At 37.7% G+C, this 27660-nt stretch overlaps 2 protein-coding genes across 2 annotated transcripts in view; both read right to left on the reverse strand.

Annotated features, from left to right (window-relative positions):
- lrrc8aa (leucine rich repeat containing 8 VRAC subunit Aa) overlaps window positions 1–27660 on the reverse strand; it is a 31795-nt gene that overhangs the window by 3021 nt on the left and 1114 nt on the right. The window contains exons 2-6 of the mRNA XM_056266144.1: window positions 15759–16458; window positions 11605–12213; window positions 7648–7980; window positions 5329–5499; window positions 4284–4589 (exon numbers count right to left, since the gene is read on the reverse strand). Coding sequence (XP_056122119.1) covers window positions 4284–4589; window positions 5329–5499; window positions 7648–7980; window positions 11605–12213; window positions 15759–16448 — 2109 coding nt within the window. The 5' untranslated portion in view covers window positions 16449–16458. The remainder of the gene's footprint in view (window positions 1–4283; window positions 4590–5328; window positions 5500–7647; window positions 7981–11604; window positions 12214–15758; window positions 16459–27660) is intronic.
- The window catches only part of rapgef1b (Rap guanine nucleotide exchange factor (GEF) 1b), a 90091-nt gene continuing 66335 nt past the window's right edge, over window positions 3905–27660 (reverse strand). Inside the window, exon 26 of the transcript XR_008808898.1 lies at window positions 3905–3982. The gene's annotated coding sequence lies outside the window, so the exon portion shown is untranslated. The remainder of the gene's footprint in view (window positions 3983–27660) is intronic.

A 27660-nucleotide genomic window follows, 5' to 3' on the forward strand; every position in this document is an offset into this window, starting at 1 on the left:
TTTTCCATTAGGTCATAGATCAAAGGGTCTTGTCTATATAGTTTTATACATTTTTATTTCAGTTTTAATTAGGTGTGTGTATGTATTTATGTATGTATGTATGTATGTATGTATGTATGTATGTATGTATGTATGTATGTATGTATATATATATATACACATATATATATATATACACATGGATAAATTTTTTTTTTAGTTAATGTTTATTTTAAGTTACAAGATTGTTTCTTATGGTTTTAGTTTACTATAATAACCTGGTGTTCACACTCGACAGGAGGTCCCATAAACCCGCTATTTCAGAAACATGCCACACACACACTCTCAAATACACCCATTACTAAAAACAACCACAAGTGCACGTCAAACTCAAAACACATGAGAGAGAGAGAGAGAGAGAGAGAGAGGAGAGGAGAGGAGAGAGAGAGAGAGAGAGAGAGAGAGAGAGAGAGAGAGAGAGAGAGAGAGAGAGAGAGAGAGAGAGAGAGAGAGAGAGAGAGAGAGAGAGAGAGAGAGAGAGAGAGAGAGAGAGAGAGAGAGAGAGAGAGAGAGAGAGAGAGAGAGAGAGAGAGAGAGAGAGAGAGAGAGAGAGAGGTTTTGTGTTGCTGCATAATAATGTTGCTGGACTTCATGTCTGTACATTCCCTGTTCACCTCCTTTGAATTATCTGACTCGCATCCAAAGAATCCAGATTCAATAAAACAACGGCGCCGTCTAATGCCGCTTACACCCTAGAGAAAGCTCAGATGGGCGTTTGACAGATAAGTATGCGCAACATGCACTTCGAGGGTGTGGCCTCTGGGATATATTCTCTCTGGCAGTGCGAGTGGATTCCGTCATGAAACACTTTCTTTATTTTACATATCTCAAAGATATTTGCTATGATTGCCATAATTTTCATTTAATTAAAGTTAACTGGCCTGAAATTACTGTGTTTAATATTGTAATGAGGATTGTAAAGGATGTGTTACCTTACAACAGCAACCTAAAACAATGACTAAACAGCTAATTTGCTAATGGACAATGAGTCTGCTAGGTGACATCAGCCAAAAAGTTAAGTCAGGTGTGAGCAAATTAGTGAAAGATATGAAATCTTTTTTTTTTTTAATGACTTAGACTGAGGAATCCTTCACAATAAGACCAGGAACATGTACTGAAGTTCAAGTATATTATATAATTTATTTCTGTGATCAACGCTGTATTTTTAGCATCATTACTCCAGTCTTCAGTGTCACATGATCCTTCAGAAATCATTCTAATATGCTACATATTTTTCCAAGATTCTTTGCTGAAAAGAATAGACCTTAACTGAAATAGAATCTTTTGTAAAACTATAAATGTCTTTAATGTCACTTTTAATCAGTTTCTTGCATCCTTGCTGAATAAAACAAATACATTTTTTTTTTTAAACAAATTATATCTAATGGTTATCCACACTTTTCCTGACAAACCTACTGCATTTTGAATTATTGGAGAAAATTGGGTAACTTCCACTCAAAGAGGCGGGCGGCCTATTTGATTTGATTTCTTTTGATATTCGTTTGGTTATGTTTCTTTTGCATGCATCATGACACTACAGCACATTACATTTCCACGCATTCATCTAGCATGACATTACTGACACCTGACTGCTACATTACATTGTTTTTGTATAGTTTTCCTCTTGTTAAATAACTTAATAACTTTCTTTAAAAATTTGGCTTTCTCGTGTGTCACAATTTTGTTTTGTCCCTTTTGAGCCACGGGGCGCAACACAATCATATTTCAAGCAATTCAAAACCACCATGGCGAACAGTGCGCATCTGAAGTGTCTCAGCTGAAGGAAATAATCCATTAATTATCGGCTTTAATATATCGGCCAAATTTTCTTATCGGGCCGATGACGATAACATTACAAATGAACATATATCAGCCGATACCGATATATCGTGCATCTACTAATCGCTATTATCACCGTTTACTGGAATGTTTCTAAAGCAGGTAAATACAATATTTATGGTCTGTCAACATGACGGGAATCACTTTGAAAGATTATCACTCATTGTTCCAGTTAATGAACATTTTTGATTAAGCCAACATATGTTACATAATATAAGCCAACATATGTTACATAATACAGATATATATTACTACCGTGATAATTAACACATCCTTAATATTGCTGCGGAAATTATCACGCTTTTGGGGCTATTCATGGTCTGTTGTAGTGACTTGTTAATGCTTTCACACTTTTAAATTTCCCTTTTAATGTTCGATGGTTGAAGGGTGGGTAGAATAATGTCATCTCATTGTACACAGTTTTTGAAAATACTTATTGCGTTCATAGAGCCAACCGTTCGCTGATCGTTTACAGTTTAACGGAAGTAACTCGCATATTTTGCGTTACGGGGAGTATGAGAAGGGTGGATACTAGGGATGTGACGGTGAGGATATTTTCCCACCGGTCGACGTGTGACTTTTAAATCGCTAATTTAAAGGCAAACGTAAAATGCGCGCGTTTGCACGGGCATTCGTAATGGTGCGGAGCAGCACTGTTTTGTTGTTGTGCCCCGAATTGGCGCTAATTTGAAAACGAAACTAACATGTGCACGGCCGCACATGTCAACCGGAGCGGAGCAGAACAGAGTGTTCCTCGCCCATTGACACGTGTGGCCGTGCACATTTTAGTTTTGTTTTCAAATTAGCGCCAATTCTGGGCGGATTGCTTGAATGGTGAGTTCATTATTTAGCCTATTATTCTTAATGACAAAACAAAACAACAAATTCGCTTAAATAGGCGATTTTACATTTCGCTTTGGCACCAAATATTCCACCATCATCTTGTCAGTCGGCTCCTCACTCTCGTGATGAATGAAATCTGACTCCTGCTGCTGATCTGTGCGGCGACTCTCGTTTAGCTCATGATTTATTAATGGGATACTTCACCTCTGGAAAGATGAATGTGTATTTAAAATGGGTCATTTATGTAGAAGAAATGTGAAATTATTTTTGAATTTGGAGCTTTCTAGACTGAGAAAAGCCAGAAAATGTATTTTTGGCTTATGTGGATAAAAGACAACAACTCCCAACTGCACTTGCTTCGCTGCCCTAGGAGGCCACGCCTACCGGTAACAGAACACAGTAGTTAAACAAGTCTAGGCTACTAGTGAGTCTCCGTGATGAGTCTGCCCGGGATTTCGAGATCGCCCAAAATGTCCGGGATTCGGCTTTTGCGTTCTACAGTCGCCATTCATCATGTTTACTGTGGCGAGCAGGACGAGTGAGGGCCGCGGGAGAACGACACGAGTCATGTTTACTGTGGCGAGCAGGACGAGTGAGGGCCGCGGGAGAACGACACGAGTCATGTTTACTGTGGCGAGCAGGACGAGTGAGGGCCGCGGGAGAACGACACGAGTCATGTTTACTGTGGCGAGCAGGACGAGTGAGGGCCGCGGGAGAACGACACGAGTCATGTTTACTGTGGCGAGCAGGACGAGTGAGGGCCGCGGGAGAACGACACGAGTCATGTTTACTGTGGCGAGCAGGACGAGTGAGGGCCGCGGGAGAACGACACGAGTCATGTTTACTGTGGCGAGCAGGACGAGTGAGGGCCGCGGGAGAACGACACGAATCATGTTTACTGTGGCGAGCAGGACGAGTGAGGGCCACGGGAGAACGGCGCGAGACCGGTGGCGTGATTACTGATGAGCGACACCTGTGAGACACACCGGTCTCGTATCTCTCACGGAGGACATTTACCATTTACATTCAGATTCAACAATCGGAATAAATTCAGTTAGATTGAAACAAAAGGTGTCCGGGAAAAAGAGGATGAATGGTAACCCCTACTACTCAGCTTTCTCCACAGAACAAGAGCCTTGTTAAAAAAAATACATAAAATACATAAATCTCTCGTCTCAGGGGCATATGAGGGTGGAAAGCACGGTAATTTGAAAATACTACAGGTTTCCTACTAATACAAAGCTTAATGCTAAATCCTGAAGTATCCCTTTAAGCAGACATGTTCAGTTTAATAGTGTCTGTTCTCTAACTGAACTAAATGATTTAAAAAAGAAAAGAAAATCAAATCAAATCGACAGTGGTGTCGCAGTGGGCAAGAGATGTAACCGGTGTTGCTTCTGAACACCGGTAACACCGACAATCGTAGCAAGCCTAGACAGTGTTATCCGAGTTTGAGTCTATGTTTCTCTGCAGTTTTACAGATTTAAACTCATAACACCATCTGATGAAATCTCTCAGGAACATGAGGTGACATGCACATGCAAGTCTGCACATTTACTCACTCTGTTCGCCGTCACCGCAAAGTACTGCAGGTTCTGTAGGAATCCGATGTCTGGAGGGATGCTGGTCAGGTTGTTGTGGCTGAGGTCCAGGTATCGCAGCTTCCTGCAGAAGAACAGCTGAGCGGGAATCTTCTCGATCTTGTTCCGGTTCAGGTAGAGTCGCTCCAGGTTGGTGAGGGTGCCGATCTGGATGGGGATGTAGGCGATCTGGTTGTACCAGAGTTTGAGGCACACCAGTCTGTGGAGGTGCTGGAAGCTGATGATCTCCTCGATGGTCTTTAAGTTGTTGTCCTTCAGATCAATCTCCTACAGACAGAAGTTATGATGTGCACATCAGAGTAAGTGAGCCCAAGGGGAAATTCCTGTGGTGAGCAGCCAAACTTTAGGAAATGTACAACATTTATATAATGCAGCAGGTTTAAAGAGGCCATATTATGCCCTCTTGATTTTGTTTTTGGGCTCTATTAGAATAAGATTTCATACTTGAATGTTCAAAAAACACCTTATTTTTCTCATATTTGTCACTATTGCAGCTCCTCTCTTCCCAGTCTGTCAGTAACACTGTTTAGTTCTTGTCTTTATGAAGCCCCTCCTTCTGAAAAGCACACTGTGCTCTGATTGGTCGGCTGGAGCAGTGTGTTGTGATTGGTTGGGGTTATGTTTGGGAAATGTCCCACCCGTTACCATAACTACGAGTTTCAACACTACTAACTCAACCAGGCCCCGCCCCTTTATTTTGCGTATGCCTTGGGTAGGAATTATTTAAATGAGGGATATTGCGACGTGTTCGTTCCCAAAAGAAAATTCAAGACTACAATGGAGGCGTTTCAGTGAGTTCAGAAACACTGACACTCCCGCTGGAGGGACTGTGTATTTTTGCAGAGCTTTTCCATGCTCAAACAGCAACATTACACACTAAAGAAAAGCATAATAGGTCCTCTTTAAGATACTCAAGTCATCTGATTTTACTTGCATACATTAGTTCTATAGTATCTAATTGCATGCACAGGTTTTGTGAGACTACACTAAGGAGGACTAAGATTACCTGTAGATTGTGCAGGCTGAATATGGAGTGCGGGATCCTCTCCAGATCACAGCGCACCAGCTCCATCTCCGTCAGGTTCACCATCTTCTTCAGACTGTTCAGAACCATCAGTTTGGTCCCTTCGTTATTGATGGAGAGCTTCTGCAAGTGAACGCCAACGTCTGTCACCACCTGCAAGGGGGAAAGACGCACTTGAATCATCATTTTGTCCTAAATTCAGTTGTTAGATTAAAAACAAAACCAGACTAGACCTAAAGAACAGTATGAGAGTTGTTAGTATTTCCCTACTGGTCTTATATCTGCACTTTATATATTAAATTACATAGATTTTATTACATAGAATTACATAGAAAGTACCTACAATAGCATAACACAATAGTTGCTAATTGAATATTAGAAAGCATAATCTCTGAAGGAAAGTCGTGAGTGGAACTATGTTATATATAGTTTATATATATTAATAATATATAATATCATTTTATTATATTTTATTCATTTTAATTATAGAATTTAATCATTTTACTTATATAAATATTTTAAGATATATATATATATATATATATATATATATATATATATATATATATATATATATATATATATATAAAATGTCCACCCCGTTACCATATATATATATATATATATATATATGAGGAGCTCTTTTCCAAAACGCGATAAACGCCATTTAAAAAAAAAAAATAGTTTGTCATGTCATTTTGCTGTGTTCTGAACCTATTCACTGCTCCATCAATGTTTCATGCCAAATTGCTATATTTCCTTGTTTAAAATGTACTGCAAGATGCAGTTCTTTTCCAAACCGCGATAAGCGCCAAACCTATTTTTAGCCTAAACGCGATAAATCCTCTCTCGACAAATCAGAATTCAGTGAGCGTTCTACGCAATCCAACATCGGCGCTAAACAGAGGTTTGTTTATGTTCATTCATTCCTCAAAATGAGTGCTTTAAACGGTGATAACACTTTTGATGGCCTTGATGAGCCAGTGAGACCTACACCTGGGGTAGATGCTGCTGCCAAAGGTTTCTGTTTATAATTTCTGCCAAAAATGGCATTCGACAATCAAGGAGCAAAAGTCGAATATCGTTCGAAAATCAAAATTTTTATTTTATTTTTATTAATCAACTGTGTTCTGTGTGTCAGTGTCTGCAAAGATGAAATTGACGATCAGCATCTCTGTCGTGAACGCGCCTAGAGAGAAATGCATGTAATGGATTACATAATCAGAGAGTATGCTATTTATTTTCGTTTTTAATTGTTTCGTTTAAAGACATTTCAAGCTTTCTATATAGATATATTTCTCATGTCTGTGAGGCAATTTCGGTTAATTTATGATGAGATGCGCACCAGTTCACGTGCAATGCAAGTGACCACGCGGGCGCCTCCATGTCATGATTATATTGTCTATTTGCTTCTTATTTATTAAATCCAGGCAATTGGTTGATGAAAAAAATATTAAAATTAAGATACAATTTATACAAAACGAAATTCACTTTAAAGAAAGGCTTTCTACAAAACAAAACTTAATTAAGTGGCCAAAATCATCCATTTTTGGATTTTTCTTTTGTGGATTTATAGCGTTTTGAAAAAAAAATTTACTTTGAATTTATCATCAACAATATTGTTGTTTGATTTAATAATCATTGTTCAACATGTTCAGACTGAGGGAAAAAAATATATATTTTAACAGGCTAAATTGAATATTCACAAAATGTGTGGGTCTAGGTAAAAAAAAAAAAAAAAATTCCTGAAAACTATTGAAATGGATTTAGCGCGTTTTGGAAAAGAGCTCCTCATATATAGTATATACACACGCACAATTTATTTTGTATTATACACATTATATAAACAAAATATGATCATTTATCAAAATGTTTTACAAAAAGATGAAATTACATTTTTATATAAAATAATATCTGTATTAACTTATATATATATATATATATATATATATATATATATATATATATATATATATACACACACACATTTTTTTTTTTACTATTAAAATTATATATTATGTGAACTGTAATTAAAATATTTATATAAAAAGTTATTTTTATTTTTTGGTAAAGATTTTGATCTTTATAATAATGAGCACTGATAAATTATGTACAACAAGTCCAAGAACATGTATTAAGAAAGTAAACAGGCTCAATTTTAATTTGAATCTTTCATCAGCATGATATTACCATCATCAGATACCACACATACTATTCTGTGGTTTCTGTCACATGCTTCCACACAGTAAGAATGACATTTATGAATGTGTTCATGAATTTCTGTAATGAACATCATCTCACCTGAGGCAGTTTAGTGAGGTTGCTCTTCAGCCGCAGGACCTTGAGCCTCTTGAGCTCCCGTAGGCCATCGATGACGATGAATCGGTTGTTCTCGGCGCTGAGGTTTCCAGTGAGATGGAGCTCGCTGAGGTTCTTGAGGCTGTAGATCCACAGCGGGATCTCCTTAATGTCTGTGAACTTTATGTGTAGTGATTTGAGGTTCTCGCGGAGGAAGGCCAGAGCGGGAGCCTCGATTTTGGCCGGTGTGTGGTAAAGCCACATCTCCCTCAGGTTACACAGCTGTGCGATAATGGGCGGGATCGTAACGTCAGGGATCAGCTCTAATTTCAGCACCTGGAAGGATGAAAAAGATAATTGCGCATTTTTATACGTTCTCCCATACCAACATAATATGCAAAGGCAACTTTATATAAACTCTAAACTCAAATAAAAGTTGATTAGGCATCCTAAAAAGCTGATTGGCCAATGGTGTACGATTGGGGTGGGACCTTCATTTTTAACCAATAAAATAAGAGGACATTATTCCAGAAACCTTATTATTTTAAAAATCAAGTCCCGTACTACATTTTCTCTCATTCCAGAAACGGTTTCACTCGGATAAACGTCACAACAGGAAGAAAAGACTGTCGCAAGCAACGTCCGCTTCATGCCAACTTTAAAGATTGCGATTTAAACAATACACATATTTAGTAGTATTAATTTATAAAAAATATTATTACTAAATATAAATATTAAACAAGATCAGAAATATTATAGTAATATTTTACTGTGAATAAAAAAAATAGATTAGAAATGTTATTTTACAGTAAACCTGTTAAATAACAATAATATTTATGAGTTATCATTTTGGAAAATATCTTTTTGATTTTCATTCATGTCATTCATTATCAAATGTTAAACCATCAAGGATTTATGCCCCGTTTACACGAAGGGAAGACGCAGATATTTCCCTGCGCTTTGACCTCTCATTTACACGAAAACCCCGTTTTTATCACAGAAAACGATTATTTCTAAAAACTTCAACCAAAGTGGAGATTTCTGATAACGCCGGTTATGCGTTGCCGTGTCAACTGGGAGAAACGGGGTTTTAGGTTCTCAAACGTCACATTATGCGCCAGAAAATGCTTAACGTCACGAGTTATGAAGGCGCTCGACGGCGTACTTATGCGGGTTGTTGTAAATGACCACTTTTTTTAAAACAATGTTGTGTGCACGATGTTATTATTGAAAACGGAGGGGGGAATATTAGTTTGTCTAAATACCCGCCTATGTGTAAATGTGGCCTTGTTTTGGCACATGGAGCCCTTAAAGCTTCTCTTTTCCCTGTTTGTAAACACTTCTCATTACAAGTATGGGAAGATGGTAGCATGGTGCATGTTGCCTTTTCAAATGCACCTTTTTAGCGTCCCATGGAGTTCATGTAAAGCAACGTTTACTGAGAACAGAGACGCTCTGAGACACTGAAAACAAATCAAAGTGTAAATCAACACAGCGCATATATTTTTACAATTAAATCGCAAATTTGATAATTGGTTTTATTTTGATTAATGGTGCAGCCCGCCCTTCTTGTGTGGACGTTTAGTAGGGAACAGGCTACTTTCAGCAAGTCTCCTTCATGACCTGCTAACGTATGACTTGAACCTTTGAATATGCAACTGGTAGGTCATTTATATATACACACTAGGGATGTCAATTTTCACAAATTCCCATGATCGATCGTCGTTTAAATTACCGATCAATTAATCGTTAGCCTTAATACTGCAATATGCGTCTGCTGCAGTGCATATGGCCAACAGCATGACAGTGTCTGCAAATGCTGCTCAAACCGCTATGTTCCTCACCAAATTAATGAGAATGGTTTTAATCTAAATAAAGGGCTAGTAGGATTGTAAAATGTTTCGATGTGATTGATAATTAAATTTCAGGGCTCGAATTTCGGCGCAGGATTGCGGGGATTGCGGGTATTGCGCATAATTCTAATAATTCCCACAGGTCTCCCATTTATAATGCAGGAAATTCCCGCAATCGTAATCCACACAGATTATAAAATCAAATCATTCTTTTAACAACTCTCTGCCAGGCGCAATTTCACAAACAGCGTGAGTGTTCAGCGTGCCGCGTCTTCTATCTCTTCTCTCAAAATGTGTTGTGCAAGGCTGCGGCGACACACTCGCGTTTAGGAGTCGGGACATGACGGAATATTCACTTGCACAATCGGGCCAGCAGTGCATCGTGACTGAAGTTTACCATTTGCACGTCTTTTTAAGTCTTACCAGTTTAAACATGCAAGTGATTTTAAACTAATCAGTGCTCGTGCGCTCTCTGAGATGATTTTCTATGCGCACATTCATAGAAAATCCGCCTCAAAAACAGCTGGCCAGTAACAAAAGTTATTTTTCGCGGATTATATTGATTTAACACGCAAAATTGTGTCAATTTCGGTCTTCGTGAGTACACTCTAAACATAGTCGGTTTTGTCTTTTAATAAGCATAAAACGCATACCAGTATAATGAACACAGGATCCGTGCACTAGCTCATTAATTTAGTTGTCAAAACAACAAAATATAGCTTTAAGTTAAAGGAATCAGGATTAATAGCCTATATATATTTAATTTATTCAGGACTAAAATACTACCCAGTGTTATTTTCCATTTGATTACTTTATTCAGTTTCTGTAGGCCTATATGAAGTTAGACCCATTGAAAAACTTTTCTCTTTATTTGTCTTTATTTGTATCTTTATTCTATTGTATTTATTTGTGCTACTTTTTTCAATTTAATTAAACAGTTTAAATCAAGCTTCCTTGTGTTGTGTAAACTCTCAACAACAATATTACCCCATTGTAAAAATGCAATGAGCGCAAACATTTAGGCAAGATAATTTTTGTTTGGAAAAAATGCCCCCCGCCCTTCTCCCCCTCAAAAAAAAAATCCCCCCCATGAGAATCATCTAAGGGGGGATTTCCCCCCCATCTTCCAAAACGAAATTCAGGCCCTGAATTAAATTAAATATTTAATAATCAAATATAACGACTAATACAACGTGTCACCAACGCCGCCTCAGATGCGCTTGTCAGAATGTGTGACTTGTGGACGCGTGCTCTTCCTGGAACAACGCACTTAAAACGGCAACTAAACCCAATGAATTCACACCGATTTAATAAAATAGTGTTCTCATGTTATGTAATATGACAGTCCCAAATTAATCCTCGTTATTAGTCTGCATTCTGCTTGAGCGGCGTGCGCTGAATGAATAACTTAACCGTTGAGCACTTTGCTAGCACGTTATTTAACTCAAAGAAACGCATCCTATGAGATTAATCAGATATATACAAAATAAACATAATATTACAAATTATATCTGCACAAAATGACGTGAATGCACAAGTGAACTTGAACTAACGTAAGTTACGTGCCATTCAGAATGACTCATGTTGTGGACGCGCTCTTCCTGGAACAACGCGACACGGCAACTAAACCCAAATAATTCACAATGTTTTATTACAATATTGTTCTCTTTATAATGTTATATAATATGACAGTCCCAATAGTCGTTATTAGTCGTGCATTGCCATTTGAGCTGCGCGCGCTAAAGATCACGCTGCGTCAATTCTTAACCAAATGCATCCAATATGAGATAAATCAGATATAGATAGGCGCACACAAAATAAACTATTACAACTTACATTTGCACAAAACAAAAGGCAGCGAATGCACACGCAAACTTATAGTCATGATGAAGGTGTAAAATAGTCCCAAACATAACTCCGGTGCGCTCGCTTACATGTTTCGCGGTTGAGCACCACGCACGCGCATGAACCTGCTTAATCGATGATCGATAAGGTTTATCGATTAAACGTGTTATCGACAATTAATTGATCATCGATTAATCGTTGACATCCCTAATACACACACACACACACACACACACACATTCAAGCCTGCAAACCTACACACCTCCAGTTCTACCAGGTCGAACACTGTGTCTGGGATCCCGCTCAGCATGAAGAGGTGCAGCTCTAGTTTCTCCTGCGAGTTCTTGGTTATCCTCTGTCGGAGTTTCTCCAGAGTCCATTCGTTATTCAGGTTCAGCTGTCGCAGTTTGTTTTCGCTGACCTCCGACAGGAACACGGCGAACCGCTTCGAGTACAGCGGGTCGTACTGGTCGATCATGTGCAGCATGAAGGCGAAGTCGTTCTTCACGTCCGGGATGTCGCTGTAGCTGCTCTCCTCGCGGATGGACTCGAAGGAATAACGTTTTAGCGAGCGGCTGATTATCCAGTACAGCGTGTACATGCAGATGAGGCCGTAAACCACCACCAGACTGATGTAGAAACAGGCTAGGATCTTAAACAGTGTGGCCAGAGGATGAGCGCAGTGGTACGTGCGATAACCCGTCAGACGCTCGATGTCCACGGTACAGGTCACGCTGAACGTGATGAAGTGAACGTAGTACATGGTGTAGCAGAAGATCATGATGAACTGGATTACTTTGATGATTACCTGCCGTATGTAAAGGCTGTGAACGATGTCGCCCTCCTCCACGTGGATACGAAACTTCTTCACCTGCAAAAAGAGAAGGATGAGATGATATACTCAGAATATTTGGGCTCTGTTCCAAAACTCAGTGAACTACCATGCTGTCTACTACCTACACAGACAGCTTCATAGAATGAATGAATGAATGAGAATGAATGAGGTATTTATATAGCGCATTTATATATACTACTGTACACCTAGGGCCCTATAAAATCCGTTTTATTTTTTCCCAAATTCCGTTTTTATTTTTGCAAATTCCGTTTTTCCATAAAAATTTTGGGGAATTCAGTTTTTTTTTACCCTTTACTGTTATTTTAGTTGTAAAAAGAGTGTGCTTTTAATGTTAATGATTAAAATGTACACAAATAAAATAGGAATGACCTTAAATTTATTGAGGCAACAGACATTTACTCTTACTTTTCAGCACAAATACTGCATGATGCAACATAGCACTGTACTCTAAGTACTTCAAGTAACAACAAAATATGGTTATGAGCTTTAAACTGTCCAGTAAAATAAATTATATTAGTTTATATAAGTTTAAATAAAAGTCACACTGTCTCTCTCTCGCGCACTGTTGAGCGCGCTCTCGGACACACTCGGTCTCTCTCGCGCAGTGTCACTTCGCTTTTGTCCAGTCCGGCGCATCATAGACAGACGTGCACGGAGGGGATGGGGTGTATGTGTGTGTGTGTGAGAGAGAGAGACGCGTGAGTGTCAGAGAGACGGAGGGAGAGCAGGGAAAGGAAATGCAACTGAAAGAATACGCTGCGTGTTTTAAATGGCGTTAAAAAAAAAAAAGAACGAAACGCAATATGTGGCGGCCGGTGTTGATTCTGTGGCGCACCTCCACGAATTAGTTTCTTCCACTAGACATTTTTCTCCCACACAAAAACAGAATTTCATTCCAAATATGTAAAATTCCACGTTAACACTAGATTCCGCGTTAATTGGTCAATTGACCTATGGCTAAGCCACGCCCCCAAACGCGATGAGCCAATCACAGTGCGCATAGCTAACCCAATACACTCGGACATTCTCTGCTTCCACGTCCATTGAAATGCATTGCAGTTAGTCAGTTTTCATTCGTTTTTATGTTTTTTCTTGTCATTTTAAGTTTAAAATGGTCAAACGGTGTGCATGGGGTACATGCAACTCCGACACTCGGTATCCCGAGAGGCAGGGCGACGGTGTGTATTTTTTACCCTTTCCCAAGCCACATCTCAACCGAGATAAGTGTCTGCTCTGGATAAAGTTATGCGGTAGACCACAACACTAAACGTGGATAAATTAAACAAGAATTAAACAAGGATGTCTACATCTGTTCTAAGTCAACAACATATTTGAACGTTATCTTTAACATCTCTAACGTAACGTTGACGTTAGCTTCTAGCTGCGTTGTACATCATGTCACTTAGTTTCATTAAAGTATCTTTAAATAACTGAGATAACAAATGTTAGCAATGTTGTGCTGAATGATTCATGTAAATACTGCAGTGCATGAACAATGCTGACCCTCTATCTTGTTGTCTGAGATGGTGATGGCAATGAGATGCGGTTTATCATGTTTACACTGTGACCTGTACATTTTTGCCTGGAGCTGAAGCTTTTCATCGACCTTCTCAACAATAAAATTATTAATATAACCCTCCAATGAATAGTTAAGGCCCTTTTGGTGACTTCAAAATGATATTTAATCTTTCTGTCTCCAAAAATCATCAATTGCCTCCTGTGAAATGTCTCCTACTGGGACAGCTGCCATAGCGCCTGTCACCGAATGTTGACTGTTTGTCCGAGTGAGTGGAGGGGGCGTGGCTTAGCCATAGGTCAATTCCGCGATTCCGTGATCGCGGAAATTATAGGGCCCTATTCACCCAAAGCGCTTAACAATCATATCAGGGGTTCTCTCCTCAACCACCACCAGTGTGAGCATCCACTTGGATGATGCGACGGCAGCCACAGTACAACGGCGCCAGTGCGCTCACCACACACCAGCCACAGGTGGAGAGGAGAGAGAGAGTGATAGAGCCAATTCAGTGGATGGGGATTATTAGGAGGCCATGATTGGCAAGGGCCAATGGGTGGAATGTGGCCAGGGCACCGGGGTTAGGCATTCTAACTGAAATAGATCCACATAAAGGATTTACTAGTTAACAATGCGTCACAAAAATAAAAAATACCAGTAAATAATTACTGGATAAGATATAATAAATATAAATGCATATATAATAACATTTATCAGCCTAAGCTTAAATAAGTATGCTTTATTTATTAGTATTTAGAGAGCAAGTATACATTTTGAATATATAATTATTTAATTAATACTAATATATAGATATTTACTTAATATTTAGCAATCCTTTTCAGCATTGGATAATTAATATATATATATAATTCAGCAATAAATGTTTTTAGCATTAGATTAGAAATAAGTATATTTTAATTATTAGTATATGAAGTAAATATACATTTATAAATTATGAATATATTTATTAAATACTAATATATAAATATTTATTTAATAATATTATCAATACTTTTCAGCACCGGACAAAATAAGTATTTTTTTATTAGTATATAAAGCAAGTAAACATTTTATACATTGTAAATGTTTATTAAATATATTTTATTAGATACATATTTAATAATATTTAGCAATAGATTTTAGAATTGGATGAAAAGTATATTGTGTTTAATAGTATATGAAATAAGTATAATTAATATAATTTAATTGATACATTTATTTATCAATATATAAATATTTACTTAGTAATATTTATATATACACTTTTCAGTATAGGGTGAAATGTATTTTATTTATTAGTATAGAAGTAAATATACATTTATAAATTATTAATATATTTATTAAATACTAATATATAAATATTTATTTAATAATATTATCAATACTTTTCAGCACCGGACAAAATAAGTATTTTTTTATTAGTATATAAAGCAAGTATAAATTTTTTTAATTATATATATATATATAAAAATTTCCTAAATTATAAATGTATTTTGTACCCTGAAGAAGGCTGTTTGTGCCACTATGCGTGGGTTGTTTCCCCCCCCAAGTTTTTTTAATTTTCTACTATGAAATAGCCCGTTAAATAAAGGCTTTTAAGAGTGCCTTGGATTTCCTTCTACTATAAATGTATTTTATTTACATATATAACATAATACATTCAAAAATATAAATATTTTATCAAATATATATATATATATATAAATAATCAATCTTTTTTTTAGCATTGGTTGAAGTATATTTTTAATTTATTATTATATGAACAGAGTATGAATATCTAAATCATAAATTTATTTATATTTAAGTATATTTGTCGCAATGCAATTCTAGGATTGCCCTCTCCTCTAATGCTGCCTTCAAATTTAGCTAAAAGAAAGTATTTTGGAGGAATAAAGAAACAGTCTTCTCATCTGGAGTGCCCCTATGGTGCCTAAAAATGCTACTGACTACAGAGGCAGTTCACTAGGTTTTGGAACACAGCTTTGATAACCAGACATCCCGCTTGACACTCGAGACCAGCCCTTCAATAAAGCACATGCACACACACCTTCTCAAACAGTGCCTTGGCCTGCTCCCCTTCCTTCTTATCCAAGACCCCCGTCTCCGAACGGTCCACGATGCCCTGCTCGATCCGGGACTTGGTCCTCTGCAGCATCGGGACGCTTGCTTCCACATCCTGGTCACTCAAGCTGGAGGCTTTCTTGTCCATGGAGCCGTTCATCTTTCCAGCCGGCTTTGGGTCACTCTCCTCCACCACCGTCTCAGACAGCGCGCGCGTCGTCCACGGCGAGTCGAAGCATTTCAACAGAATGGACACGAAATGCTCCAGCTTCGAACTGGTCCGTGGAAACTTAAACCAGAAGTTACTACATGCTAGAAAAATCAGAGTGTGCAGCAGCACCAGATACGGGAAGTACTTCGCGAACCAGTGGAGCTTGTTCTCGTAACATACAGCGTCCACATAGTTGTACTGGTGCCTGTCGAGGTCGTACTGGATGCCCTTCGGCTCCGGGTTGAGCGGCACGCTAACATTGAGCTGTTCGCAGGTCTGGTTGACGACCCATTTGCATGGCAGGCAAATCATCTTGTCCTGCGTGACCTGCAGCGTGCCACCGAACACCGCGATCATCAGCATGACGATGGAGATGTAGTCTGTGAACACGTCCCACCATGGTTTCAGAATTCGATACGCCGGCTGTGTGTCAGCAAAGTATCGCAGCTCAGTGATGGGAATCATGACAGTTTACCTGAGAAACAGAGAGAACCAGAGTGAAAATGACAAACCGGTAATGGTAGGCAAATAATAATATTCAAATCAAATGCCCATGTCATTTCTACCTAAAAGAAAAATATATATACTGTATACATTTTGAATAAGGTCATATCATTCTCAACATTCTGTAAAAGGTCATTTCTACAATTAAAAATAAAACACTTTGTAAAAGGTCATTCCTAAAATAAAATAAACAAATAAATAAAAATATTTTGCATAGGCAGGATCATTTCTAAGCATTTCATATCATGCTCAACTTTTTTGAAATAGGCCATATTTACCTAAAAATAAAAGAAACAAATAAAATATTTAGCATGAAGTAATTTTTAAGCCTTTCATATTCTCAGCCTCTCTCAAAGAATAATTTGTACCTTAAATTAAAATGAATAAATGCATAAATAAAGTAAAAAAAATAATGCTTAAGGTAATTTCTACCTATAGATCAAATTAATAAATAAAAAAACAATGAAACCTTTTTTCTTTTTTTGCACTGTGACATTATTTTAATGACTATTATAAGAAACATTTTTCATATTTACTATGTTTAATGGTTAGCGGGCATAAATATTTCTACCTTTTAGACCTTATGTAGCCCCGCCCCTTTTCAGCGCTGCGCTCGTTGTCTTTTGTCTTCCGGTCTGTATTTTCACAGCGATCTTGGGGATTTATGAATGAAAGGCTCGTTTTAAAATCTTCCCGGTCAACTGACATTTAAGACATCTGCTTAGTTTAAACATTACAGTCCTCATGATAACTTTCGCTAACTTTACATTAAGTAAATCCACTTCAAAAGCTAATTACTCCTGGACAGCAATGCCATAGAAATATACAGAGCTACCGCAAAAACGGAAGTTCAAAGACAATATTCTAAAGATGGCAGCGCCCTTGTTTCTCTCGCTCGACGTCCGATCCCCAGGCCTCGGCCGCATCATTAACAGCAGCGCGGCGGGGGAGAGCGGACGGATCTTTATCAAAACAAACAAGCAAGCCTAGCACGGAGAGTTTTAAGCCTAAAATTCTCACAGGACTTGCAGCTAGATGCGCCAAAAATAGCCTCGCGAGCATGTGATAAACAACCGAGACATTTCACACACTTACCGTGCGGGTCGTCGCTTGCAGTGAAGCGAGAGCACGGAGGCTGGCAACGACGCCAATCCAAGCTTCACCGAAAGGAGAACGAAGTTCCACGGAATGCGGTCGCTGAACCACGACGACGAAATTCCGAAGAATAATGCGAACTAGCACGGGCCAGAAGAATCGCTTCTTCTGAAGAAGAAAATCTGAGGAGCACTGTATACGAGTGCGTGACGTAGCGCCGCTGAGGAGGCGCCCGCGCCATCAGCCAATAAAATGGCGTGATTCTAAAAGACCTTATGTAGCCCCGCCCCTTTTCAGCGGATTTATGAATGAACGGGAAGATTTTAAAATGAGCCGGTCTAGTGACATTTGTTAAGACATCTGCTTTAAACATTACAATCCTCGTGATAACTTTCTTTAACTTTACATTAAGTAAATCCACTTTAAAAGCGAATTACTCCTGCACAGCAATGCCATAGATATATACACATAGATATCCATAATCAAGGCTAGATGTCCCGTCCGCGCTGCTGGCCAATGGAGGTCGACGTCCGCACCTGGCGGCTGTCACAGGCAGCTCGCTCACTCGTAACATTGATTTTAAAGGTGCATGTACTTTTTAAATAACCATAACTTGCTCAATTTTCGACCGATTTTCAAACGGTTTGGTTTGTTATAAACGTCAGAGATGTAGTTATCACACTGCATACTTATGCATAAAAAGTGTATAAATAAATAATCATCCAGAATTATAGCCACGTTAATAACGTTTGTAAGAAACCAAACCGTTTGTAAATCCGTCAAGATTTCAACGAGATAAGAGTGTTTGTGTTCGTGCTGCTGATCACTCATCTTACATCAGGCACCACAGAGCCCGCCAGAAAGCTTGCCTGTGACAAGATGGCCGCCGGTGATGACGATTGAGACTCCGCCGTAAGACATCAAGCCTTTATTATGGATATCTATGGATATACAGAGCAACCGCAAAAACGGAAGTTCAAAGACTAAAAAAAACGGAAGTTCAAAGACTAAAAAAATTCTAAAGATGGCAGCCCGCTTGTTTCTCTCATAGACAGTAAAAGCAAGGGGATAATCCACCAGCCGGCAACTGAAGTCTCCCCGGGGGCCGCCATTGGCTAGCAAGCCTTCACCTGCTGTTAGCATTCCATTGACTCATTTTGTCGTCACTTTGACAGTGAATAACTTTCCATCTGAGGCGTTTAAAGACTCAATTTGTCCATTGTTATACTTCTCAAGAAACACGACAATGTATAAAAGGCTCCATTACCTTGTGTCTTACGTTATGGCCCCGTAGAAGCAGTTTTTGTAAAAATAGGCTAACGATTGCGTCATAACACGCGACTCTCTGTCGCACAGTAGAGAAATTACCGTATAGACAGAAGTAGAAGCTTGCGCGCAATCGGGGGGACGTGGAGGCATAACGTCAAGGGAGAAGCTCATAGAGAGTCATAAAGTTGCTCCTGCTGCTCATGGACAGCTCCTACTCACGCTCTCCGGCTCTGCAAGATTCGGAAGGGAATGGTTCAGATTCCCCTTGGCACCGCTACTAGAAGACGTACAACTGTGAGACAGGTTGCTCACGTCACATCTACGTCGTCAAGCTCAGTTTGAGCCTGCGCAGTGCGCTTGGCAATCAGGAAGTGAGTGCTTCTAATTGACTTCACTTTTCTCCATTGAAGTCTATGGGGTCGCTGTGTCCATTTCTTTTACTGTCTATGAGTAAAAGGGTTTCTCTGGCGCATAAGGTCTATACATAGACAGTAAAAGAAACTATACAGGTTCAGACGATCAGCACTGCCCTCGGGGCGTTCCCATTGCGTCATCGCTACGCAGCGTCGAGTGAACCTATGAAAGAGAACTCCTGAAATCTTCCTAAAGTGTGTGAGAAAACACATGTTATTTAATGATCTTTAACCTTGTTCTGTCTGCTGCCCCTTTTACTTCACACACACAGTGTTTCACTTTCTGAGCCTGTCATTTTTTCTTCTGTCTTTTTCTTACAGTATCTGTGAGTCAGAGCTCATGTCCTGGATGCAGGAAGTGGCTGAAATGAGTCAGCAAAACATCTTGTGCTGTGCGTGCTTGTGGGAGTACAATTACACAGGAGGACAAACTCTATTAAAACACACACAAGCACACAAAGTCATAGTTGTAGCTAATTTTAGCATTAATTTCAGGTGCATACGATACAACGCATGCATGTATGCCCAGAGGTTTCTGTATGGGGACTGACACAACATCAGCTCAGAATTAACAACAGCTGCTGTCTGCTATAGTCCAAACAAAAAGTGAGTCCCGAATCACAGTATGCTGAAAACAGGATGCCAAAATCACCCTGATGAAATACTATTTCTGGTGGATTTTTTAAGTTTGCACGATCCATTCATGCTTTAAGCGTTCCTCAAAGGTTGTGGGTTTGATTCCCTGGGAATGTAATATGTATGAACTGATTAAAAGACCACGTGAAATTTGAATGCAATCTCTTTGGACAAAAGTGTCAAATACATAAATATAAATTCCTTTTCAGTTAATATTGCCCAGTACCCACAATTCTAAATTGTGTCTATATTATACTGCATTTATTTAATTATAAATACAGTAAAAACAGTAATACTGCAATGTTATTTCTTTATTTTTAGCATCATTCTTCAGAAGTCACATGATCCTTAAGAAATCATTATAATATGCCGATTTGCTGCTCAACAAATATTTCTGATTATCATCAATGTTGATATTTCACATTTTTTTTAAAAACTGTGATTAATTGTTTCAGGATTCTTTGAATAGAAAGTTCAAAACGACATTTATTTGGAACAGAAATCTTTTGTAACATTATTAATGTTTTTACAGTCATTTTTGATAAATGTATTATGAAAGTTTGTTCAATTTAAAAGATAATTGCAAATTTTTATCTCACAATTGTGACTTTTTTTTCCTCCAGAACTGTGAGATATAAACACAATTACGAGTTTTAAATTTCAATTCTGAGGGAAAAGTTTTTATCTCACAAACTTTATAACTTGCAATTGAAAATTGCAATTTATATCAATCAATTCTGAGAAAAAAAAGTCAGAATTGTGAGATAGTCACAATTACCTTTTTTCTTTTTTTATTCAGTGGTGGAAAGTGAACAAGCTTCCATAATTTATTGCATCCTTGCTGAATAAATGCATTTTTTTTTTTATCATAAAAATCTTAGTGACCCCCAACTTTTGAGCGGTAGTGTATGAACCTAAAAAAGCATATAAAAGATTATATAAAAGTAATGAGACTTGTAATGTAGCTAAACGTTTCCTTGTAAACGGTATGACGCACCGTGGGTAGTATTTTGACAACACTAAAGAAATACACAATTTTAGTGCATAAGCATGTGAATTAGGACACAGCCACATGACTACATGATTACGAAACTGCGGATGATTGAAAGCTAAAAAATGAATGATTCACATTAAAGGACGAATGGACACTTTACCCATAATATACTCCAGAATGCCAAAGCACCATATAGTATATGACTCAAGCGCTAAATTTCATGTTATACGAAAGCGTAACAGATCAAAATAAAAAGGGGAGGAGAGAGGAAGAGGAGGGACGGGAGAAAAAGAAAGAGTTTATTAGCTGGGGGGAAAAGGCTAATGGGAGCGAGACAGCAAAGAGAACACAAGTGAAGAGATGGACAAAGAAAAAGCGTTTTAATAAGGCATCCAGACAGATAACTCGTAAATTCCCTCCCAAAATCAATCATTCAGACGACCACAGACACCAAACAAGCGTCAGTGTAGGCCGTATGCGTGCGCACTATCAAGAGTCTGGAATCAGTGACTCAGTATAAATTGGGAATCTATACTTAGGCTCGGAAAGGCTGGGAATTTTCCGTTTGGCATTCAGGAGCTGGAGTGAAAATGCAGAAAAGGCCCCAGCAATTGTTTACTGAGAGACCTTGTAAAAATTCCACGTTGGGCTGAAACGCCTCCAAGTTCCTAGAGCACCTCCGTTTCTAAACATCCTCAATGGGAATATACAACAGGGTCAAAGATGAGATGCTTTAAAATATTATATTATGTTGCTAATTTAGTTCACCTGCTCAAAGCCATTTGGCTGCATTTATAAAACATATGTTTTATAAATGGCAAATTAATATAGAAATAGTATTTATATCATGTATCAAAATTAGGCTACTAATCGTACAAAAATAAAAATGAAAACTTAACATATAAAAATAAAAGCCAATTCAAAATAATATATGTGTGTGTGTGTGTGTGTGTGTGTGTTTAGCTCTCTTTATTTTATTTCAGTTGTAGTTTCAGTCATTTTAGTTCTTCAGGGAAGTTTTTCACAGAACAAAAACTATTTTAGCAGTTTTACTTTTTAACAATTAACAATTACAGTAAGAAACCACTCAGAACACCCTAGCAATATGCTACAATCGTGCTAAAACTAAAAACACTACAGCAATTCCTTCTCGGCAACTACTCAAAGCACCCTATTTACATTAACACCTCCTTATCTCCCAAACACACACTGTCTGAATATTCACACACAGTTCACACAAAGATAAAAAACACATACTTTACACTCTACAACCAACCATTCACACATCATTCATACTCCATAGATAAATAACCCACAAACACCATAGTTGCTTGTTACAGTCTTGTAGAAGAAGAATGGCACACTAAATATGCACTGAAGAGGAATATAACACTTGTAGGACAAAATCCTTCATTGATAATGCAAACACTTGAAAAACAGAAATAAATAACATACAGGACTATTTATTCCTTTAATAAGACATTATTAAAGGAATAAATAGTTCACCCAAAATGACAATTCTGACCATTTTACCAACTCAAATGACCCTATTATTATCTTTATTCCCCAACTCTTTCCTGTAATGAAAGTTAGAGCTTACTGGGGTTGTCAAGCTCATAAAATGGCAGAAGTGTAAAAGTAGACTATATTTGTGCACTATATTTAAGAATTTCACTAATGTAATTTGCCGCTAGTTTTCCTATCCATCAGTTATATACGAGTTCAACGCAATTCAAATTTTGTAATGAGGGAATTCAATTTTTGGGTGAATATTCCTTTGAAAAACAAAATGCACAACTAAATGTGTCTCAGCTCAAAGTCTATTAACAATTAATAAACACAAACCTTTGTACACACGCACATGCAAACAATCTCTTTCTTCTTAACAAACTTTACTAAACTTCAAGTATTTCAAAAGCGTCTTTTAAACAGACAATTTCCTCATATCCTTCAGAAAGTAGACAGAAGATGCCGTGTGTGTGTGTGAGTGTGTGTGTGTCAGCTTCTTTCCTTTAGGAGTGATTAGAGACGTGTTGTTTTAACACAAGGCCAAGTGAGTGTGTTTGTCTCCGTCCGGCTCACACTGTCTACTGATCCAGTCTAGACCAGCACTAGTCCATGAAACGTCTGTTCCATCACAATAATCTTTGACAATGCCATGCAAGTGTACACACACACACACACATACTCCCCATTTATCGTGTGCTTGCTTGAGATAAAAGCCTCTTTCTTTGAATATAATTACACGTGACATTTTCCTCAGCCTTCTGGCTTCCACACTAAACACCCCATTCCTCCTCATAGTAATGAGGCTGATACGTTACAGCAAAAATACAGAAATTATTTCCATCATGATGTAAATTAACGTTATAAATACTTTCACAAAGTTAGCAGTATTGACTTCTCTCATAACCTCTAGAAAGCAATGTCATCCAGCAGAAAAAAGCACAACGGCAGCAGGAAAGCTGAAACAAGCTACTAAGAGCGAAACTGTATTCTCTGTGTTTGTTCCTCCTTCTATGAATCTGAACATTATGCCATAATAACAGGCCGTTAGATTTACAGTCTGTGCTCTCCCGAGTTGCCACGATAAATACAGGACAAGATATGGTGGTTGATACAATATGACAGAGACCCCTTCATTGGGAGACATCTAGATAAGAATATGACAGATTGTCTTCTAGTGGAACTGCAAAATCGCTATATTGCAAAAACCTTCTTGATCACTATAAAAGAACTGTTTATTGTTCCACAACAAAATGTTTGCCTCCAGTTTTAAGAGGCAAACAATGTTCATGTCATGAAGTTATCTTTGAAAATCAAACATGGAGATGAAAAATAAGGCTTGTATCTGCTTGCATTGCTAAATATTCTATAATTACCTTGACAAGAAGTTCAAAAGATTAGGTAGTTAAGTTAAGTTTTTAAAGGCCCTTGCACACTGAGTCCGAAATTCGCGTCCGAAATTTTCGCACGTTAAAAAAATAAATAAAGTAAAAAGTTTCACTGCCTCCGAAACTTTAGTCCGTCTTAAAAAAAATCGGATCGGGTTCGATTTTCTGCGTTTTTCGCATCCGTAGCAAGCATTTTGAATGGCGTTTGATCGGGATTTGGTGGCTCTGAATTGCCAAAACACCAAATACGAAAAAACACAAACGAAAATTTCGGACTCAGTGTGCAAGTTGGCTCAACTGGAGCGAATTAGTTAAAAAGTTGAGTTTTTTTTTTTTTTTTTTTTTTGCTGGTTAGATTTTTTTTTTTTTTTTTTAAATTTAATATTTGATTAATCACCACCAATAATCACATTTGGAACTATCAAATTTTCAAGAAAAAAAGGCAAAGTAAATTGACATTCCCACAATTCCCTGCATGACATTTCACATTTGATCTATTTTTGTTGAAATAACTATGTTTCTTCTTAGTTTTCTTAGTTCTTTTCTAATCAGTTATGTACATTAGGGTTTTATGTTACATTTAATGTTGTTAAATTAATGTTTATTGCATTTTTAAAATTTCATGCGCATCATTACCATGATGGTGTTTAATGTTTGTGCGAATAACACTGTGCAGCTTCAAAACAGATATTAATACTTCAATAAGTTGGTCAATTATCATTATATCAGATAATGAATTACGGTTTAATACTGTAAATTTTACGTTAAGTCTATAAAACCAAAAACGTTGACCGGCATGTTTTTTGTGTGGTAAATTAATCAAGCTTTGAAACGCAAATCATTTTTTCACGTAAAAACGCACAGTTTTGTGGCCCCGGAAAATAACCGGGAGTACTTTAATGAAAAACTTCCAGCGGCCAGAACTCTGACCAGGGAGGTGACAACAGAGTGGGTCAGTGTGTATGCACTATAGTGCTGGTAAGGATTGCATACAACTTCATGTCTTAAATGGGCGAACTAACCCTTTAAAAAGTTGAGTGGTTTTTTTTAGTTGCTGGTTAGATTTTTTTTATTTTTTTATTTGATTATTTGATTTATCACCACCAATAATCACATTTGGAACTATCAAATTTTCAAGAAAAAAAGGCAGATAGAAATAGGTTTGTTTTCTTTCTCCCAATGTTAGTTTGCTGTGTCCAATTTGCATATTTCTATGCTCACATTAATGGATCTATTGTTATTTTGCAAAAAAAAAAGAAAAAAAACCCCAGCACATTATAGACCATCAATACTTGGAGCTCCCTACAACTATTCTGACGCTTTCATATTATTGACATCATATTATTGACAATACCTCATGACTGTCTCTGACCTGTTTTAACTTATTTGTGTCATGTGAAGGCCAAGTATATGGTAACCCATGCATGTGGTAAACCCTCTGCATTTAACCCATCCACACAATAGGAGTGGTGCGAAGTGAACACACACACATTTTACTGTGGCGCCCGGGGAGCGAATCGGGGTTAGGTGACTTTCTCAAGGGCATCTCAGTCGATTCCTGCCGGCATTGAAAATCGAGCCCGCAGCCTTCGGGTTACCAGTCTGACTCTCTAACCATTAGGCCACGACTTGCATCCTTTCAAAGCCTGTGAGTGAACACGTGAAACAAACTCTTCTTCCGCACAACATTTTGTCCTGAGTCCCGTGAAATCCAGGTGCGTCTCGCAAACACACACACACAAAGGGTCTGTTGTTTAACTCACTCTGTTTAGTTCCCCCAAGGGCATACTGTCCCCATCTGCTGCTAACGGCTGGTATTAAAGAAGGACATCACCCAAACACACACACACTAGACTAGTGCATCATCTCTATAACCATCACCACACTCTGTCCGGTCAACAAAAGAGCTGAACAACACACTGAGACACAGAGAGAAATGAGGTTTTAAGTAACATGTCAAATTGTCGTCTTATGGCTTCACTCATAATGATACTGGAATAAATGTTTGCTATTTATCGCCACTAATTCAAAACTACCATGCCAGAAAGACTCCAGTGCTAATGATGGGGGTTTAACCACTCAAAGCAATTAAACGTGCACTTTGGTATAAAACCACACTTTCAGCAATGGAAAGTGAAATAAAAAGCTCTATCTGTAACATGGCAATTACCACAGATAACAATTTGGACTGATCTCTTAAGTTTGTAAAAACAAAACAAATGCATTTACAGTAATGGAAGTCTATGGGACGAGGCATTACAGAGTGAGAACTCAGGAACCTGATTCATCTAAATTGTCAATTAATCATTTAGAGTGGTTTTGAGAGCTGGAACAAACCAATTCACTGAAAATATCAGAATCAAAAGAATGATTTTGTGTCTATTTCTCCCACAAACATGCCAAAGAGAGCAAGGGCAGATCTGAAGATTTGCAGTGAGCAATGACCTCAATAATGCTCTGTTCTGTTCTTTACAAAAACCACTGCAAAGTTAGTTTGCAGTGTTTTTAGTTGTAATATCCCATCCGACAGCCAGGATAAGTGTTTGACGGACGTCACTATGTGTGAGAGAAGTAAACCATGTTGATTGTTTTGGGTAATTAATTAATTATCAAACGTGCTGGAAACATTCGAAATGTTTTATTATACTTATTTTACGGAATTAAGTTTATTTTGTGGCTTGAATAAATGACATGTTACTCAGAAACACGTGTTTGTTGACATGTTTGGCTTGTCAAAAATGTTACATTCAGCTGTCGCAAATTCATTGACTTTTGAAAATCAATTAAAATAAAATAGTTTTACCAGGAAAGGAGGGGTTTTGAAGCACAAAGTTGTTTTTAATGTCTCTTATAACAAAAATCTTATTTAAACCCATGAAAATGCAGATCATGTTGTGAAAACATACATTTATATTTTATATATACGTATATATAAGATTTTATTTTCATAATTTTAAATAAAATTTTATATAAATTATATATATCTATTCAGAGTTTATTGGCTTAGAAGATAATGCTAGTATAAAAGTAAACCTAATAAAACACTGATGTGAGGTCAGAGAAACTGCTTTCTAAATCATGTGGTCAGAAAATTATCATCAATTTAATTGTGCTTTTATTTTCTCAGCAAATCAAGAATACAGAATGTGAAAGCATGTTTTAAAATAGATTTATAAATATGGAGAACTTAAATGTAATGGTTATTGTTTCCATGCAAATTTGCTGATATTCTGATGAAAAACTAAATAGTTTATTTATACAATTTATATTGCATTACACATGAAATGATGTCACATTTATGGAAGTTCGTTTCCCCAGCGGAATAAAAATAAAATTATAAAAAAGGTAATTGCCTCACAATTCTGACTTTTTTTCTTGGACGTGAGTTTATATCTCGGAATTCTGATGAAAAAAGATCAAATTTTATATAAATTATATATATCTTTTTTTTTATTAATATAAAATTGATATAGCCAGAGTCACTGAGACCTCGAGAACAGTTCTATTCTGATGCATTCGACTCTTTCACAGATGCTAGGAAAGGGCATTTGGTGATTATATGTGGTGGTCATAGGTCTTGTGTGTGTGGCGTCCCACAGACATGCAGGCTTTGGGTTTTACACTCCACACACTGCAGTCAACTACGGGTGTGTCCTGCTCAGATCAACCCTGCTTCCTGGAACACATTCGGCCTGCTCCAGCTAACAAAGACATCTTCACACACGTTGAGGAAAAACATCAGGCCTGCACTTGTTCAAAACACACACATCTCTCGCCTTTAGCATTTAACCCTTATCCATGTTATGGGGCAAAATAAACCAAATATAATGAATGCAAATGATGTTAAAATAGTCCATGACACATCTGTGCTA

Source organism: Rhinichthys klamathensis, unplaced genomic scaffold (genome assembly GCF_029890125.1).
Source record: "Rhinichthys klamathensis goyatoka isolate OS25496 unplaced genomic scaffold, OSU_Roscu_1.1 h1tg000245l_1, whole genome shotgun sequence".
In the NCBI taxonomy this organism is placed as follows: domain Eukaryota; kingdom Metazoa; phylum Chordata; class Actinopteri; order Cypriniformes; family Leuciscidae; genus Rhinichthys; species Rhinichthys klamathensis.